Raw genomic sequence first — 20,366 nt, 5'->3', positions numbered from 1 at the left:
AAGATGTTGAAGAAACTTGCACGCAACAATGACTTGGTATCAGAATATGCACGACATTTGCTTTTGCAGAATTTTAGGTGCCTGCAGCAGGTATTCTGTTGAACTGTGGCCACCATCATTTTGGAAGAATGACAAGATCTTGGTGTATGTGGAAAGGAGATTTATCAGAATGGTGACAGGGACAAGGGTCTTGTTTGTATGGAGAACCTAGGAGCTGTCTCCTCAGAGTAGAGAGGCTTTATGGGGCTCCGATAGGGATTTAAAATTGTGAATAGTCCTGACAGTAAATAAATGGAAACAGCTCCCAGTGACAGAGATTCATAACCAAAGTATATGGATTTAAAGTGATAGATTAAAAAGAGGCGAAGAAGCAGTATTTAATTTTATTTTAAAAACAGTGAGCTTTATGACTGGTAATCTGCTGTCTGAAAGGGTAGTGGAAGCAATTTCAAAAGTAACATTCAAATGAGATTTGGATAAACACTTGGAGAAAAAAGATCAATAGGAGAATGGAGGAGATTAGGATTAATTGGTTAGCTGGCATTGGAATGATGGGCTGAATAGCCTTGTTCTGTGCTGCATTGTTCTCTAATATTGTTTATGTCAGCCATCAATGAACCTATATAAGACAAGTTTTGAGGAACAGTCATAGTGGTTGTGGTCAGTACACCAGACACAGTTGTTTCAGCTTATGTTATTGGGATAAAGTCAGAGTCATAGAATCATGCAACATGGAAACAGACCATTCGGCTCAATACATCCACATCAACCAGTGCGCATCTTTCTGTATTAATCTCATCTCCCAGCACCTGGTCCATAGCCCTCTCTGCCTAGGTGATTCAACTGTTCATCTAGACACTTCTTAAGTGCTCTCAGTGACCCAGCTTCAACCACTCTCTCAGGCCATGCATTCCAAGTACATAGCACTCTCTAGGTAAAGACATCCTGGTGAATCTCCTTTGCAACCTCCCCAGTGCTTTCAAATCCTTCCAACAGCATGGTGATCAGAACTGCACGTAGTACTCCAGCTGAGATCTGAACAAGGTTTTACAAACTTGGAGCATAACCTCCCCACTTTTGTATTCGATGCCCCAACTGAAGGCCGGTATCCCATATGCCTTACTAACCACATTATTTACTCATACTGCCACCTTCAAGGATCTACAGACTTGTACTCCAACAATAGATATAAAACAGAAACTAATCATTTAGAGTATAACCTTTAAATGCAATTGGTACCCTGGGCCCACTTTTCCTGCTTTAATATGGCTTTTCCATGAACAAAACCTAATCATCAGAATTTCCAAATCAAGTTTAGGTAAATGAATACTCCTCACTGGTATTCACCGGGAGAAGGCTATGGAGGCTGTAGCAGGTAAGGGAGGGGTACACTGATATTCTGGAGCACATCTGTATCAAGGAGGACGAAATGCTGGAAATATTGGAGCACTTGAGGGTGAATAACTCCCCAAGGCTGGACAGCATCTATCTCAGGATGCTATGGGAAGCTAGGGAGGAGATTGCTGGAATTCTAATGGAGAATTTTGCTTCTTCGTTTGCCACAGGTGAAGTACCAGAAGACTGGAGGATAGCTCATGTCGTCCCCTGGTTCTAAAAGGGCAGTAGAGAAAGAATGGAAATTACAGACCAAAGAGCCTTACATCGATGGTAGGAAAGTTGTTGGAGAAAATTCTGAAGGACAGGATTTAAGTTCACTTGGAAAGCAGGGACTGATAAAGAGCAAGTCAGCATGGTCTTGTGAAGGGGATATCATGTCTCGCAAATCTGATGGAGTGTTTTGAGGAGGTAACCAAGAAAACTGATGAAGACAGAGTAGCAGATGCGACTTACATGGACTTGCATGGATGAGAATGTAAGGGGTATGATTAGTAAGTAAATTGGGGCAGAATGGAGGAAGATAGAATTTAATCCAGACAAGTAAGATATAATGCTCTTTGGGAGGTCAAATTCTGGTAGGAAATATAGAGTAAAAATGGCTGGGACCTTAGGAGGGTTGATGTACAGAGAGACAATGAGATACAAGTCCATAGCTCCCTGTAAGTGGTGACACAGGTCGAAAGGGGTAGTGAAAAAGGCATTTGGTATGCTTGCCTTCATAGGATGAGGCATTGAGTAGAAGAGGTGGGATTTCATGTTGCTGTTATACAAAACATTGATGAGACCACACTTGAGATTGTGTACGGTGTACAGCCACAATACAACAATAGAGAGAATGCAGAAGAGGTTCATAAGGATGTTGCCTGGAATGGAGGGCTGTACTTATGAGGAAAAATTAGATAGCCTTATAGAGATTTATAAAATTATGAGGGGCAGAGATAGGATCAATAGAATCTTTATCCAAGGGCAGGGGGTTCTAGAACCAGAGGGCACAGGTTTTAGGAGAGAGGGGAAAAATTTAAAGGAGATCTCAGGAGGTGAATACATGGAACAAGTTGCCAGAGGTGGTAGTGGAGGCAGATACAATTACAATATTTAAAAGGTGTTTGATCAGATACTTCAATAGGAAAAGCGTAGACGGATATGGGCCTTTTGTGGGCACGTAGGTAGGTATCATGGTCAGGACGAACGCAGAAGGAACCATTCCTGTGCTGTACGTTTCTATGATTCTAAAATACTACTGCCCATTCCAAATTTTGAAATATTATAGTTGCTTTTGACTCTGAGCTCAGTTCTGCTACCTGCTGGTCAGCCACACATCTTGCTTCCTGATTACTAGAAAACCTGCTCTTTAACTGGCCCATAATGGTGATTTGGGAAAAATCATTGTTTAGTTTCTTCCTACCACCTTGAAGTAAAGCATCTACCCTGTGCTTGACACCTTGTCCTAAAAGATAGTTTATAAATAGAAGTCTCTGGCTGATGCCAGGATTAAAACTCGCTACTTAGAAACATTAAATACAGTTCCCTTAGTAATGAATGATAGAAAAATAGGGGGCTATGTGGGAGGGAAGGGTTAGATAGATCTGAGAGCAGGATAAAATGCCAGCACAATATTGTGGGCTGGAAGGCCTCTACTGTGCTATAGTGTTCTATGTTCTAATTACAAATAATACATACTATGATGTTACAATTTTTTAACTTCAGAAATTACGGTGTTTCATTTTCTGAAGAAAGCTCATTACTATTCAATTTACTTCTTAGAAACAACATTTAAAATAATGCAAGTTGACAGTAATTTGAATATTGCCAGTATGTAACTGTTACTACCTGTTATCCTAGCATACCCTTGATGCAATTGCCTGACATAAATGACAACAGACTTGAGACTGGTTGCACTACAAAAAAAAATCAAATCTGGATGGGAATTGGCAAATGTGGTGGATTGGTGAATGTTTGGGGAATTACTAGAGAGAGCAATAAATAAAGATAATATTTGATATATCTTATTGAAAATGGCATAGTTGAATCAGGATTGTGTAACTTTGGCAATGGAAGTATTTTTTGTTTTACACAAAACAGAATTAGACCAGAAACTGGAGTGTGGCACAATGGTGGTGTTCAGTGATTTAGCGTACAATGGTACTGTGTGGTAGGAGTTGCACCAGCTATTCCCATATATTAAGTGCTGTGCAAAGACTTACCCAACTCCAAGAATGAGAAGATAATCTTTCAAGAGAATTCTTAAAAGTCAAGAATGGCAGAGCCACAGATGGTGGCAATGGTGGAGTAAAACAGAGGTGATGGGGATAGACTAACATTTAAGGAAAAAATAAACAGGTTTACAACTACAGGCTAGTTTCAAATACAGTAAAATACTAATGGATATTATTCACTGCAAAATATATTCTATTTCTAAAGCTTGATATTGGTTGGTGACCTGGTAGATTAAAAAAGTTGAACTGGAATATTCACTGTCAGAACTTCATTTCACACACCTTGCAGACCCCATAGCTCCAGGACCACTGCGTGTGTCTTCAGATAGCTAAGGAAATCTGGAGTAACGTGTTGAATTGTGAAGCACACTGAGTAATCCAGGAGAGGATTAGTATTATTCCAGACTGCAGGGGTATAGAATGTTGTAGGGAGACTGTACATCATAAATCTGCAACAAACAAGAAGCTTTTTATTTACATTTTTGATGAACGACAATATGGAATAATAAAATTTGAAATTTATGCCAAATATCAATAAATGTAATGTGCTGTGAGTTTGATAGTTTCATAATATTGTTGTGAATTAATATTTAGTATTATCCCTCCTTTAATGTAAACTCATGATACGGAGGTTTTATTGACTCCAGTGAATGTTAAACATATTTGGATGTGGAGAAACAGCAAAGCTGATTTTAATAATTTATTCAAATATTCTTTCTAGTCTGATCAACGTTTCTGTTTCACATGTCTACTGTTAGTGGAGAGATTCTTGAGATACCATGTTGTGTAAATCTGATTCACATCAGAATTTTTCTTTTTTGTTTTCTCTTTGTAATTTAATGCTAAACTTCATTAGAATCTATGCAGTCTTTTAAGTACCAACCAAATAGGCAGATAAAAAGCACAGTGGGAGCCTGTTAAAAGAATCAAGATTTAAGATTTTCAAAATGGTTCAATGCAACACTGAACAATACTTTCAACACCAGTAGAAACTAAGTTGTGGGTCTCAGCAAGGAAAAACCCAAAGAGGAAGGAACCAATAGGAGGCATCATGCTTGTAGGGTCTTAGAGGTTCTTTCATGTTTCTGCAACTACTATCATTTAGACTAGACAGAGCTAATAGCAAAACATCCTTTAATGAGGCAGCCATTCTCAAATTAAACAACACAGTGTAGCACAATAATAAGGTTATACCACATTGTACACTCAGTTAAGGCACATTCACATTCAAATACATTACACTGCTTCTCCTTTAAAATGTACTAAATGCAAGCCATCAACTATCTACATACATTAAACTAAACCATCAGATAACTATTTACAATTAATTATCAACAGAAAAAGATGCATTTATAAATGTAACCAAAGATAAATTAATTTAGTTCCTTAATCTGCTTATCTACAAAACTCTTTGTTACAAACTGTACTTTGTCTCTCTGAAGTGTCTACTTCATGCATTAGTGATTTCAGTAAATCACCTCAAGTAGGCCTCATACACATTTGGACTGGCATGCTTCAGCATAATTGTTGCATTAACATAATTATCTCTGTAACTTTGAAAACACAATTTACAAAAACCTTAACACAAACATCTATTAACTCTAATTAATAACTGCACAAATATAATTATACATTGTATCCAGCACATTACTGAATATAATTAACTCAATGGTAATAGTCTCTGCATTGGTTGCCTTCTAGTGCTTCTTCATCTTGTCTTGTTCTCATCCTGTTTTACATTCTATCCTTCCTACTTCTCTTCTCATTCCTAAACCCCCTCTCTTTGTAACTTTTTTTCAGCCTTTGCTATGAATCAATCCACTGCTTTCAAATTTAAGGGCTCTGCGTCCACCACAATGCTCCCTCTATAGTCCTGCTGTGCTGAAGTTATAGTACCGTGAGAGGACCCATGATCCATTGGCTGCCAGGGGGCTTGGCAGTCTATTGCCCAAATTGGGATGAAATTACTAGGCCATTGTCCATATTCTTTGTAAACTTCCTTCACTTTCTCTTCTTGTTTGCACCAGCTATTAGAGTCATAGAGTCAAACAGCATGGAGACAGGCCCTTCGGCTCAACTCATCCATGTCGACTGTGTTGCCTAACGAGCTCTGCCTGCATTTGGCCCCTAGTCTTCTCAACCCCTTCTATCCATGTACTTACCTGGATGGCTTTTAAAGGTTGCTAATGTGCCCACCTCAACCACTATTTCTGGCAGCTCGTTCCATATACTCACCACCCTTTGCGAGAAGAAGCTGCCCCTGATGTCCCTTTTAAATCTCTCACCCCTGATCTTAAACCTATGCCCTCTTGTTTTTAGCACCCCCCTCCCTGGAAAAAAGACTGTGCTTTCACCCTGCATATGCACCTCTTGATCTTATATACCTCTATCAGGTCACCCCTCAATCTCCTACGTTCCAGGGAATAAACTCCCAGTATACGCAACCTCTCCTTATAACTCAGGCCCCCAAGTCCAGGCAACATCCTGGTAAATATTTTCTGTACTCTTTTGAGTTTGATAACATCTTTCCTATAATAGGGTGATCAAAACCATTGTCATCAACTTCTTTCACAACCTACTTTTAAAGTGTAGACTTTTCTCCAGTCCTGAGTCAAGTCTACAGTCTTCAGCTGTGACATCCTGCACAGCATCTTCAGAGCTTTTGAACTGCCAGCACATTGCAGTACAGTTATCTCTGAATTCATCCAACAAAATCTGCCCTTAATGCAGGACATTCAACATGACTGTAAATAATGCAGGTCTTGAGACATTGAGCTCTGCTCCAGACTCATCTTCTCCAAGAGTATTCTGGATTCAATTGATACTATCTCATCACATCACCCCTGCTAAATTTTTTGCCTCTTACATTGTAGATTCTTGTAAGCACAATCCCGGTCATGAAACTTCTGTGAATTGGCTTCTTCATGTAGTACAGATTACAGTCTCAGTCTCCTCCTCTCATCTGCTTGTCATTGAAGTTTATGAATAGTGTCATTGCCCTTTGACAGTACCTTACAATTCTAAGTGATACCCTTGAATTTTGCTAATCACAACAGACATCCTTTCACCAAGACACTTCACCCTGCTCCGATTCTCTGCCCAGCTTGTTGCTTTGCGTTCTAGGTGCAATTCTCAACCTCATGGCCTCTGTAGGCGCTTCTGTAATCAATACCTTCAGCCCTACTATCTCACTCCCATCATGATGCAATTCCTGCATTACTTACTAACATCATCCCTGCATTACTTACCAACTAGCACACAGATATATGCTCAACCCTTGCCGTCATTCTTCAGGGACTTGCACCCATGAAATACGCCCTGTCCTGTGACAATTGTACCACCAGGTTTCTATAACATCCACGGCAAGGCTTCCCACCTTTTGCGCTCAGATGACTTACTGGTTTCCTATTGGACACACTTGAAGCATCTCTGTGACTTGGCTACAAATAAGACAACCAAGCCACCATTGCCATTACTGAGGGCTTACTGTTTGTGCCTTGCAATCATGCCCTGAACAAAATTGCCTCACATTTTTAAGTGCCATCTCAATGTGGTGGTGATAGTGGTTAAGTTACTGGGCTAGTGATCAAGATTCCTGCACTAAAAATCCAGAGATTTGGGTTCAAGTCCCACCATGGCAAGTGTAGAACTTACACCCAGTTTAGAGAAAGACAAACAGGTCATGAGCTGTACTGGCCACAAAACCACTGGAGTGGCACATAAACTATCTGCTTCACTAATAGATTTCAGAAGAGGAAATCTGCCATCTGTAGCTGGTCTATATTATAACTCCAGACCCACCAACTCTTAAGCAGTCTTGCAAGCATCTCAGCTGTGCCATAACAACAATGTTGAAACAGAAATAATAAAGCTGAATGAAATACCTGCATTGACCTAGGGATTGAGTTAGAATATGGCATAATTGCTTCCAGCCCAATTGACCTTGCAAAGTTCTACTTACAAGCATCTGGAGATTGGTGTTTAAACCAAGGGAGCTGTCCCACTAACTAGTAAACACAGCCCAACACATGTACTCACAAAATCATACTTTACAGATAATGTGCCAGACTCCTCCATCACAATCCCTATGTACACACTAACCAGAGGTGGCAATACCATGGTGTTCAGAGGGAGTAGCCCTCAACATCAACTTCAAACATGAGAAAGGAAACCTCCTCCTGTTTATCACTTACCATCCTCCCTCAACTGAGCAATCAGTGCTCCCTGACACTGAACAACACTTGGAAGAAGTACAGAGTGCAATCTGGGAGGGGGACTTTAATGTCTATGATTAAGAGTGGCAAAGGAGCACTGCTAATGAATGAATGAGAGTCCTGATTTACATCTGACCAATGGGCCTGTGGCAGGTAGTGAGTGAACCAACATGTGGCATTACTTGACTTTGTCCTCACCAATCTACCTTTGGCAGATGCTTCTGTCCATGAAAGCACTACTGCACTCAAAGTGAGGGACATTCTGGAACATCCAATCTTTACACTGAGGGTACCCTCAATCTTGTTGTGCAGCATCACAACCATGCTCAATGGGATAGACCTACACCAGATCCAAAAGCTCAAAACCGGGCATGCCTGACCATCAGCAAGAGCAAAGATATAGACCACCACAATCAGTAACCTTATGATTGGGGGACATGTCTCAATCTACTATTATCAGGCATGGGGGATCAACTCTGGTTCAATGAAAGTAGAAGGGTATGCTGGGAGCAGCATACCTGAAGATGAGATGACAACTTGGTGAAACTGTAACATAGGACTAAAAGTGTGTTAAACAGGAAATACAGCATGTAACTGATAGAGCTATGCAATTTCGCAATCAATGCATCAAAAGCTCTGCGGTCCTGTCACAATCTGTTTATGAATGGTGGTGAACAAGTAAACAGCCAACAAGAGAAGGATGAGCCTCCATGAACATCCTCAACAATATGGCACTGACATCAAAGGCAGTCACTCTCATCTCACCTCTGAAATTAAGCCCTCTGGTCCCTGTTAGACCAAGGCTATGATGAGATTTGGAGCTAAGGCTGAAACTGTCATTTTCAGTCAGGAATGCCAAGTGAATGATCCATCTTGTCTTCTTTTTGAGATCTTCACCATTGCAGAAGCCAGTGTTCAGCCAATTTGATTCACTTCATATGATATCAAGAAATGGCCAAGAGCACGGGAAATAGGAAAGGTTTTTTCTAATTCATCATAAATTCATAATAAAAAATTCATCATCGCATTCTGTCTGCCAGCACAGCTTTTGACTGAAGAAAGATGTGCAGGGAGATAAAGACCTCCAACCTTGTGCAAATTCATGGTCTACCAGATGTCAGTGATCTCTTCCCTCCCATATGTTGCTGAGACTTGGACTAGCTTCAGCCAACACCTCAAAGACTTGAGACACAACAAAGGTGTCTCTACAAAATCCTCAAAAATCCACTGGGAAGATAAATAAACTAATTTCAGCCGTCTCTCCCAGACCCACATTCCCATTATTACTGCCTTCATTACTTTCAGTTGGCTCCATTGGACAGGGCACATCGTTTGCAAGGAATAGAGTCTCCGGAAACAGACTCTATTCCGAGCTCAGTCACAGGAAGGGATTACCTGGTGGACAGAAAGATTCAAGGGCATCCCCAAAGTGTCTTTGAAAAGAAGATCCACACTGAGTCCCGAGAATCCCTGGCCCATGACCACTCAAAGTGAAGGCGGAACATTCGGGATGGCACCAAGCATCTTGGGGGCACACTGAAGCCCAGTTTTAATGGTGGAAGGAGCACACCACCTTACAGACTACTGACATGCCCACCCCTTATGGCACCTACCCCATCTGTGGACAAGTCTGCTGTTCCCAGATCGGTCTCATCAGTCACTTCAGAATCCACAGAACCAGAGTTGAAGCAAGTCATCCACGATCCAAGGGACTGTTTAGAAAAAGATAGGAAAAGCTAAGGGACCCAATAACATTCCAACTCTAGTTCTGAAGACCAGTATTCCAGCAGTAGCTGCACCTCCAGCCAGCCTGTTCCAGCACAGTCACAACATTGGCATCTAACCGACAATGTGAAAGCTTGCCCTGGTAGGTCCTGTCCACAAAAAGCAGAATATATCCAGTCCAGCTAACTACAGCCAAATCAGTCTATTCTTAATGATCCACAATGTGATGAGAAATGCCATCAACTGCTCTATCAAGTGGCACTTATTCATTAATAACTGTTCCTCACTGTTACCCAATTTAGACTTCACCAGGTTTACTTGGCTCCAAACCCCACCTTAACAGACTAAGCCAACCTTAGATAATTTCAAGGTAATCAAGTATAGTCAATGTGGTTTGTGAGAGGGAAATTATGTTTGAAAAATTTATTGGCATTCTTTGAATAAGTAACATGTGTTGTGGATAAAGGGGAGATCAGTGGATGTACTGTTGAGAGATTACAGAGCTCTGAGATGCAGGAGGGTCTGATATCCTGGTGCATAATTGCAAAAGTCTAGCACAAAGGTACAGCAAGTAATTAGGAAAGCTAGCAAAATATTGTTGTTTATTGCTAGGGAAATTTCATACAAAAGTAGGAAGTTATAAAGCTCACTCGACAGCTACCCTTTCCGCCACCTAAATATTCATTCCCTCTACCAGTGGCACACAATGGATGTATTGTGGAGACACAAGAGACTGCAGGTGCTGCTATATGGAGCAACAAACAATCTGCTGGAGGAACTCAGCAGGTTGAGCAGCATCTGTGGGGAAAAAAGGAATTGTTGATGGTCCTTTCAGGTTTTGACCTGAACAAGAGGGGAGATGGCCAATATAAAGAGAGGGGCAGTGGTGCAACAGGGGCCAGAGGTGATTGGTGGACTGAGGAGGTGGGTGAAGGATGATGGGTTGATCGAACCAAGTAGGGGAGGGGGAGGGATGGAATCAGGAGATGATAGATGAAGGCAGACAAAAATGAGACGAAGATGGAGCCAGGAAGGGGGGTGGGGGGAAGTGGACACAGCTGCTGGAGGATGATAGGCAGAAACAAAGGCTACAAACACTGGAATCTGATAAGGAAGGAAGGAAGGTGATAATGGGAACCATTATGGGAGAGATGAAGGGCAGATGGACCTCTCCTTTCGATCCTCCTCCAGTCCCCTTATTTTTGTCCCCTTTCCCATACCCCAACCCCCCTTCACTCACTTTCCTCTCCCTCCTGCTTCCATCCACCTACTACCCACACACTTAACTCATTGCCCCCCTCCCCACACTATCTCAGCTGTTCCATTTGCCTTTTAATTCTCGCCCAAGAGACTGCTTGAATCTCAAGTTTACCAATACATCTGCTACCATCATTGCTCAACCTAGAGAATACCCTTCTCTATTTCCATCACATTGAACCAGTGTCCTGTTTCACTCTCAAGCAACAACAACATCTCAAGCCTGTTGCAAATGTAATATCTGCAGGTTCTTTGGTTTTGCTGCTTACAAAGACAACTGACAGAGGGAACCTGTCAACAGAACCCCCTCTATTGAATGTGGTGATCATGTATCAAAGACCATAAAACAATGTACCAAAAGTTCTATCATGTTATACAACAACGTATCAAAACAAGAACATAAGAAAATAGAAGTAGGAGTAGGCCACAAGCTCCTCAAGCCTGCCGCACCATTCAATATGATCATGGCTGATTTGTGCTGGCCTCAACTCCTCTTCTGTGCCAGTTCCCCACAACTCTCAAATTTCTCAATCTTTCAAATATTTATCTATTTCCACCTTAAACATATCCAGCACTCTCGGACACAGAGAATTCCAGAGATTCACCATACTCAAGCCTCAGTTTTAAATGACAAGCCCCTTATTTTGTGCCATTTCCACGGTTTGTGACTCTCCCACTAGTGAAAACATCTCAACATCTACCCTGTCAAGCCCCCTTAAGATCCTGTGTGTCTCAATAATATCACTCCTCATTCTTCTAAATTCCAAGGAATACAGATCCAAACTCTCTAACCTCTCTTGAGAGGACAACCCTCTTATCCCAGCAATTAGCCTGGTGAATCTTTGAAATACCTCCAATCCTTTTTTAGGTAAGGGGACCAAAACTGTGCACAGTATTCCAGGTGTGGTCTCACCAACATCCCATACAACTGTAACAAAACCTACCTATTAAACTCCAATCCCTTTGAAATAAAAGCCAACATGCCATTTACCTTCTTTACTACCTTTTGAAGCTGCCTGCGAACATTTTGTGATTCATTCACTAGATCCCTCAGAGCTTCAATCTCTCTCCATTTAGACACTAATTAGATAAATTCTATGATGTGGTGCACAAGTTCTTAAAATGGTAACATTTACACTTAGTATACTACATGTACCTGTTTTGTGTTCTCTGGTGTACAAAAAACAAAAGTAAGTGATCCATCAGAATTCCTTCAACTACTACCTGGTAACCAATTCTACCATGAGATTTGGGGAGGTTTTTAAAATTAGATTGCCATTGTTGTATCAGTAAACTCAAAAGTCAAGAAAATGGTGTCCAAAGTGGAAATACTTTGACTTAACCAATTGAAAGACGTCAAACAAAACATTAACTAAAATGATAAAGCATAGAAATAATCCAGCAAATTTTAGATTTAAAATTAAAATGCATGTAGTTATGATCTGATCACGTCTTGTACATTGCTACTTGTAAATAACACAAGTAGTAAACTGTAAGGGGATAAAACTAACAAAGTCATTGAAAATATAAAGGATAATTAAGCTATCTGTGGTATTCATTAACCCAGGTGATTGTAGTCATTCTATTTGGTGCTTACTATGTCTATTCATGTGCAGATTTTAATCTTTTTTTTACACAGAAACAGATGGAAACAATGACTGGGTTTCATAAAAGTGGGAACATCCTGTCAGATTTTTATAATTTTATTACTGTTTTCAAGAAACCAAGGGAAAACTTACAAAGAGGAAACATTTTCAGCTATTAATTGGATTGAAACCTCAGGTGTTTGATCCCCTCATGCACCCTTTGTGTATGTAGATGAAAACTGGGATTTCTCACCCTATTTGAACTCCTCTGTTGCTGTTTTCTCGGATCCATTTCACTCCTAAACACAAACTAATCTCCATTTGAAAGTCCATGCGCTTTCCCAGCAGATTATCCGGATTGACGACGACAGATTCCTCTCCCAGCGGACTAAGCATAAAGCATACACATCAAATTAGTTGCATTTTCTTCTGAAAAGTCAGCTTCTCCCAAGTGCTCACTTTTCAAGTGCCTCCAAAAGAAATGAATAGGGTGACTAGCAAGGGTTTTGTTCCTATCCATGTGTTTCTGTTACAAATTCTGCATTAAAATCTTGGCTGTAGGAGAATTTTAATGAAGACTATATCCTTAAAGAAAATTCAAGGGAATTTACATTTAATGTAGGGATGAATATTTCCAAGTACAAATGTCAATTTTACACCCAAAATAAAAAGTGTTCCAAATTGTGAGAGACTAATACAACAAAAAGAGATTCAGCAATAGAATATAAGGAACTACATACAATTTACAGTGATATAAGCCTGCGGCCCAACACGTCTATGCTGTCCTTTATGCTCTACTCCTCTTAGCATTCCCCCACTAAATTTATTATTACATTTCTTGATGCCTTGTATTGGTTTCTTTCACCTGTAACTCTTGTGTAATGACTCTCTTCATATTACTCATTGTATTCAATAGTCTCTAATTTTGCTGCTGACCTATGTCCTTGCCAAGACACAAGGCTGGGTAAAGTAAAAATAGAAAATGCTAGAAATTATCAGCAGGTCAGGCAGCATTAACAGAGAGAAACAGTTAACATTTCAGGTCAATGGCCTATCATCAGAACTGAGAAACACGTTTTAATTTGCACAGAATGGAGATGGGTGCAGAGAACAAAGTGAATGTTTGTGATAGGATGGAGACCAAAAGAAATTGAATGACATAAATGGTGGTGTGCTGGCTGAGAGAGAATGCCTGAAGATGAAGTAAATAGTAGGGAACAAAAACAGGAGAAAAGGGAAAAAGAGAAAGATAAGGTTTTGGAATTGCGAGAAACAAACTGGATCAGCTAAGCACCGCAGATGTCAGAAATCTGAAATGAAACTGAGAATGCTGGAGAAACCTGGGACAGTAGTCTGGGTAAATTATGCAAACCTCTGATGCTTCTGTAGCCTTGCATACAGGCAGCCTGAACACTGTGTGCTCAGGTCCTGCTGGTACCAATGGGCCCTGGTATCATTTATCACCTGTATCAAATAACAAGTAGGTTTTTGGTTCATTTTAATCACTAATCTCATTTCAGAGCCAAGGTAACAAATACACACTGCCAAAGCTTCACTTTATTAGGTTACTGAGGGCTACTCATTATCCTCAATACAGTCTATCAGAGCAAATTTATAGCATATTATTGAATAGAAATAACTAAATTAAATTCTCAAGTCATTTTTGATGAATTATTTCATAGTTCAATATCAAAACACAATTACTGAAAGTAAGCATAAGAGCATGAGATCAAGCAGGTAAGTTCAAAAGTAAAATTAATCTCCCAGTTATAATACAGTGCTTGTGCACATTTGTGAAAACTTTAATGGCTACAGGTTTTCATCAAGTGATTGGTTATTTTACAGGGAGTACAATTTTACTGCCTTGGTAGCATGACCATGTTATCCATCATGCCTGACACAGTTACAGTAATAAACATATGTATTAATATTGATCTTAGCCAATCCTATTCTCCAGCTAATTTTGAAAAGGGCTGTCAGGACCAGACCAAATTCAGGCTCTTATGATTATTGGGAAAACAAGTCAGAGCTTGACAAAATTCAGACCGATTGTATGTGGCTTTAGTTCAGATGATCCAGCTTTTTAGAAACTAATTTGGTAGTAGATACTTGAAGGGACATAACATAATTTGTTATGTGCACAATTCTATTCTGTCTTTTAACATGGCTAGTATCAGGTACCAATGACTTGAAAAGTGATTGTTTTAGCTTTCATTATCTGTTAAGCAACTGTGCGTTGTCTTCATGCAAATAAATTCAAGCTCAAACCTTTTTATATGCACATATTTTTTGCACTGAAAGGTGCAGATACAAGGTTGTCCAATGAAGGAGGTGAAAAGGAAGACTTGTGTCTGATGGTCTAATTAGAGGGGAAGAGGCTCATGCCCAATGACTTACAATGCAACATAAACATGTATCCATTTTATCCCTGCAGCACAGAATACATTTTAGTCCTGTCATTCCAGTGAAAGTTACCATCTCACAATTGAATGTTTAAAATTATGATTTTTCCCTCCAATAGATCAAATCTCTATTTTCCCCAGGTATCCATTAACTTGAAGTCATCCTGAACACTGCTACCTGTGTCATAAGGCTTCTTCATTATTAATAAAAACAGAAAATGCTGGACTCAGCTGGTTAGTCACCACCTGTGGAGTGAGGAAAAATTAAGATTTCAATCAACGACCTTTAAAGGACATCGAGCCGAATCATAAACTTTGACTTTTTTTCTTCGCAGATGCTATCTGACCTGCTGTGTATTTCCAGCATTTTCTGTTTTATTTCAGATCTCCAACGTGTTTTGCTTTCTTTTCATTATTAATCAGTGCTTACTGAGCTGCATGTCTTGATTTTAAAACTCTCTTCCTTGTTTTCAAATCTCTTTATGGTCTCTTTCTCCCCGTCTCTATAACTTCCTCCAGCTCCATATCAATCCAAGAAATCTGGACTATTCTACTTTTGAGCCCCTTATGACTTCAGGTGGCCAAGTCTCAGGCTCTTGCTACATTAAAGGTGCTATGTAAACAGAATGATTTGGTGTATATACCAGCCCTGGTGTTATTGGAAGAACACAGCCAAAGTTACGTAACCACTTAGCTCAAATGTTCCCAACCATTTTAGAGGTTTTTCTTTCATTTCTAAGCTACTTGCAAAATCCACTCTAATTATAAACACTGAATAAAAACTACTCATACTTATAATTTTGCTCTCCCCCTCAACCCACTAACTATGTCATTCCCTCCAAAGGGATAACAGCAGATAACATCCTGTTGAAGGTCATTAACCTGAAATGTTAACTGTTTCTCTCTCCACAGATCCTGACAGACCTGCTGAGTGTTTCTATCATTTCTTGGTTTTTGTAAAGTCTCATCCAAGCTACTTTTAGAATTTCAGTAACTTTTTTTAAAAACTGAAAATATTACTTACTTAACTCACGCTAATAATGTTAGCATTTTGAAGTCTAGTTTTGAACTTACTCTCCTCTTGGCGTGCAGGGAAGCAGTCTAACCTGTACAACTGCTTCTTCTTTTCCATGATGGTTATTGACATCCACCTGGTCTTCATAGGCTATGCAATATGCCAATGTCTCCAACCACACATGGGCACTGCAAAAAAAATTACACTTGGTAAGAAAATGGCACAATTAGCCATTTTACTGATGAACTGCTTTGCCATCTTTAAACACAAACACCTAAAATCTGAATGCCTCACATTTTTATGCATTTCTGGATTCAATCACTATGCAAGAGTAAAAAGTGATTCAAACTCAAGGGTTTGCTATTTAGATGACAAAGTCCACAATTTTTCCTCTAGATCATCTACTTGTTTGCCTAGCTAATACAGGGAGAATTACAGACATGTGCTGCACTGTACTCAGGTCATTCATTGAAAAGCAGGCCCTCACTGCGTCAGTGAAGCCTGTTTCATCCTTACTTAAAGTGGTCCTGCATGACCAGATGAAAATAAAAAATTACTACATACGCTGGAAATCGGATACAAAAGCAGTAAATGGTGCAAACACCCAGCAGGTTAGGCAGCATCTGTGGAAAGAGAAACAAAGTTAACATTTCAGGTCTGAGACGAGGGTTCTGATGAAGATTTTTCAATCTGAAACGTTAACTCTCTCTTTCCACAGATGCTGTCAGAGCCGCTGGATGTTATCAGCATTCTCTGTTTGTTTTTCTGCTGAGCAGATCTTGGGCGGGTGTTGTGAACCCAAGGTATGCTCCCTTTAAATAAATTACCTACCTGCATTTCCCTTCCCCACCCCAATTCCCCAGTGGTAGTAAGCATCAGCAAACAATCTGCCATTTCTGTCCCCTGCCCATTTCAACTACAAATCTCTCTCCCAACCAATCACACACACACTCCCACTAAACCCTGGCAGCCAACCCTTGTTCCAAACCCACACTCTAGGCCTAGGCAATCCTGCACATTTTGGCATGGTTGCCAGCAATCCAAAGTGACTGACCTGCTGGAACAAGAGCCCTGGTGAAATGGCCATAGTTTATTCAGGATATCTGTTTACGAATGGTGACAACAGATTTGTGTTTCATGGAACCACTGTCATTCATCCATGGTGGTGTCTCAGCAGCCCTATTGATGCAGTGCTGTGACACCCTGTAAACATCTTTAAAAACAGGCATCTGAAGTTGTTTCAGCGGAAATTTGAGCTCCCGCTGCAGTACTAACTTCTGCATGTGTCACAAAGAAAACTTATCCCTTCCTACTTGCCTTGTGTATCTCTGAAGGCCTCTTAGTTCAATGCAGAAGGAGGACATCTTCCCTCCTTCCCACATCCTGTGTCATGGTATCAACTGCAGTGCAGGAAAACTAGAGAACACACTCTCTCTTATGCAATTATCAAATGTCTCCCAGAATACTTGTTAACAGCAACAATGGATCTCCCCTTTATCACTGAAGTTGGTCCCCCATGCTAGTGCAATGCACCAGTGAGCAGTGCAGTTAGGACTGGCTGTGTGCCACAGTCACTGAAACAAGCAGGGACTATAGATGCGATGCATTACCTATATTAGATTGGCTAAGCACAGGTTAATCATTATGTTCCCTCAGTCAGCTTTGGAGTGCTTTGCAATTCAATCTCATACATTTTCCATTAGCTCTAGATTATCTTTTGCCTCCGTTAATCAAATGGATGATCTTGAGATTGTAATAGTAAGGCAGCTTGTTGTCTGTTCCAAATTCTATGATGTCATGTAAATTATGTGTGCAATAAGCCTGGAAACTGTATCCATTTGCTCCCATTTTTCAAGTGAAATTACAGGAGTGATATTACCTGGGTTAGATAGCACAGGCAGTCCACTTTAAGAAAGATTGCACCCATTGGGAAATTGGCCTGGCTCTTCCATGCATAATTCACCCTAGTGTGGCTGATATTTCCCTGGCATCAGTCATGTATTGAATTATGTCACGAGTTGCACACCATATTTTCTCCCTTATCAATGCAAATTGGAGCTTTCAGGTGTGAGGCGGGACTCATGACCTTTGCTGATCACTCACAAAAAAAAAGCCAGGAGCCAGGGATCAGCAATGAAGCAACGATTAATGAGCCCTCACTGCCACATCAGTGTCTTGTTCACAGCATCTGCCTACCTGAGTTATCAATGGTCAGGATAATGGAACCTGCATCAGTGGTGCTCCCTTCGTCGTTCACAGCTTTTTCATTCAAATCACATCTAATCCATAGGCTGCCATCATCTTTTCCTTGATCAGCCCCTGCCTCACTCACAGCGGAATGAGGCCACTCACACACAGGACAGTCTGGCAGACCATTGTGTGGGGGATGCCCAGAGACACAAAGTCATGATGTCCCCAGTCTCCTGTGCTTTCTCTCATCTCCACAGCAGCCTTTATGCAGCTGTTCTGTGGCTGTCGAGGGGATGGTACCTTATTCTCAGTGATCAGTGGCAAAGGCACGGCAGCACTGGTTTTTCAAACAGCTCCCAATGCAGGATTACCTGGGTTAGTGCAGCACAACAAGGATGAAATTTAATTTCTTAGCCATAGATTATAAAGAGATATGGTAATGCTGATTGTGAAATCAGTAAACCAATCTATTTTTTGTGAAATATAAAAAAAAATAGGATGGTGTGGCAACTCACCGTCTAGTCGGGCGAACCGGCTTGGCAGTCGGGTCGCGCGGTGTCGGAGCGACAAGGCCCAAGATGGCGGCGGGCCTCGTCTTTCCGAGCGACGGGGAGAACCCGCGCGTGGGAAAGTCCTGATGACGTAGGACTTACGTCATTGCCGGTTTTTTTGGGCGGGAGTTTTCTCCCTTAAAGGGCCCGCGCAAGGCGGGAAAATAAATCAGTTCTGTTTGGCAATCCTCCGAGTGAGTCTTGTTTTATTCCGCGGTAGCAACCGCTACATTGGTGACCCCGACGGTCCAAACGGCTTTTGGACCCGCGAAATGGACGACAGCGCAGCAGCCAACGCAGTGGCCCTCAAGCTGCCCACCTTTTGGACACTTCGGCCCAGCGTCTGGTTTGACCAGGCCGAAGCGCAATTCCACCTTCGGCAGATCACCTCCGACTCCACGAAGTACTACCATGTGGTTAGCTCTCTGGACCAGGAGACAGCCGCCCAGGTTGGAGACTTCATCCAGTCGCCTCCGGAGGAAGATAAGTACCCGGCTTTCAAAGACCTTTTGATCCGGACCTTCGGCCTCTCCCGTCGTGAGTGCGCCGCCCGCCTGCTTCATCTGGATGGCCTGGGGGACAGATCCCCATCCGCCCTAATGAATGAGATGCTGGCATTGGCCGAGGGTCACAAGCCATGCCTGATGTTCGAACAGGCCTTCCTCGAACAGCTCCCCGATGACATCCACTTGTTGTTAGCTGACGCCGACTTCAGCAACCCCCGTGAGGTGGCCGCCCGGGCAGATGTCCTGTGGAGGGCCAAGCGCAAGAGCGGTTCGTCCGTCAGTCAAATCATCAGGCCGCGAGCCCAACGCCCGCCTCGCCCGGCCCCAGCAACCGAGCAGCCACGCCCCAGGAACGCAGACGACGACACAGGTGACCAGCTGTGCTTCTACCATCAGAGGTGGGGTGCGGAGGCCCGTCGATGCCGCCCACCCTGCAAGTTTCAGGGAAATGCCAGGGCCAGCCGCCGCTGATGGCTACGGCGGCTGGCCGCCGACAGAGCCTCCTCTTCATTCAGGACAAGAAATCTGGACGGCGTTTCCTCGTTGATACTGGAGCGGAGGTCAGTATTTTGCCCCCGACAGGCCGCGACACTCGTGACAGGCCACCAGGTCCTCTACTCAATGCCGCCAACGGTACAACGATACGGTCTTTCGGCACCCGTACCCTTCAATTACACTTTGGCGGCAGCCGTTTTACCTGGACCTTTACCCTTGCCACCGTCGCCCGACCACTCCTAGGAGCCGATTTCCTTCGGGCCCACAACCTGTTAGTCGACCTGCGAAGGAAGCGGTTAGTTCACTCTAGCACTCTCCAGACCTATCCCCTGGGAGAAATCAGCCCACCAGCCCTGCGCCTGGACTCCATTTCCCTTTCTGGCGACGATTTCGCCAAGCTCCTAGCCGAATTCCCATCGATTTTGGCACCTTCGTTTACAAATTCTAGGCCCACACATGGGGTACGACACCACATCATTACCACAGGGCCACCCCTTCATGCCCGAGCACGGCGATTACCTCCAGACAAGCTCCGCCTGGCAAAGGAAGAGTTCCGTCACATGGAGGAGCTGGGGATTGTTCGCAGGTCAGACAGCCCCTGGGCCTCCCCCCTGCACATGGTCCCCAAAGCCACCGGAGGGTGGAGGCCCTGCGGCGACTACCGCAGGCTGAATGACACCACCACCCCGGACCGCTATCCCATCCCTCACATCCAGGACTTCGCAGCAAACTTACACGGGGCCCGGCATCTTTTCCAAAGTGGACCTCGTTAGGGGATACCACCAAATCCCGGTCCATCCGGATGACGTCC

At 42.2% G+C, this 20,366-nt stretch overlaps 1 protein-coding gene across 1 annotated transcript in view; it reads right to left on the bottom strand.

The window, feature by feature from the left end:
- Positions 1-1,531: 1,531 nt before the first annotated feature.
- Positions 1,532-20,366, bottom strand: part of LOC127571070 (kinesin-like protein KIF28) — a 54,191-nt gene continuing 35,356 nt past the window's right edge. The window contains exons 18-21 of the mRNA XM_052017143.1: positions 15,873-16,001; positions 12,650-12,784; positions 3,897-4,063; positions 1,532-1,611 (exon numbers count right to left, since the gene is read on the bottom strand). Of these exons, the coding sequence (XP_051873103.1) occupies positions 1,532-1,611; positions 3,897-4,063; positions 12,650-12,784; positions 15,873-16,001 (511 nt within the window). The remainder of the gene's footprint in view (positions 1,612-3,896; positions 4,064-12,649; positions 12,785-15,872; positions 16,002-20,366) is intronic.

Source organism: Pristis pectinata, chromosome 1, assembly GCF_009764475.1.
Source record: "Pristis pectinata isolate sPriPec2 chromosome 1, sPriPec2.1.pri, whole genome shotgun sequence".
Taxonomy (NCBI): domain Eukaryota; kingdom Metazoa; phylum Chordata; class Chondrichthyes; order Rhinopristiformes; family Pristidae; genus Pristis; species Pristis pectinata.
Note: the sequence above shows the minus strand (reverse complement) of the source record. Positions and strands in the feature narration are given on the sequence as shown.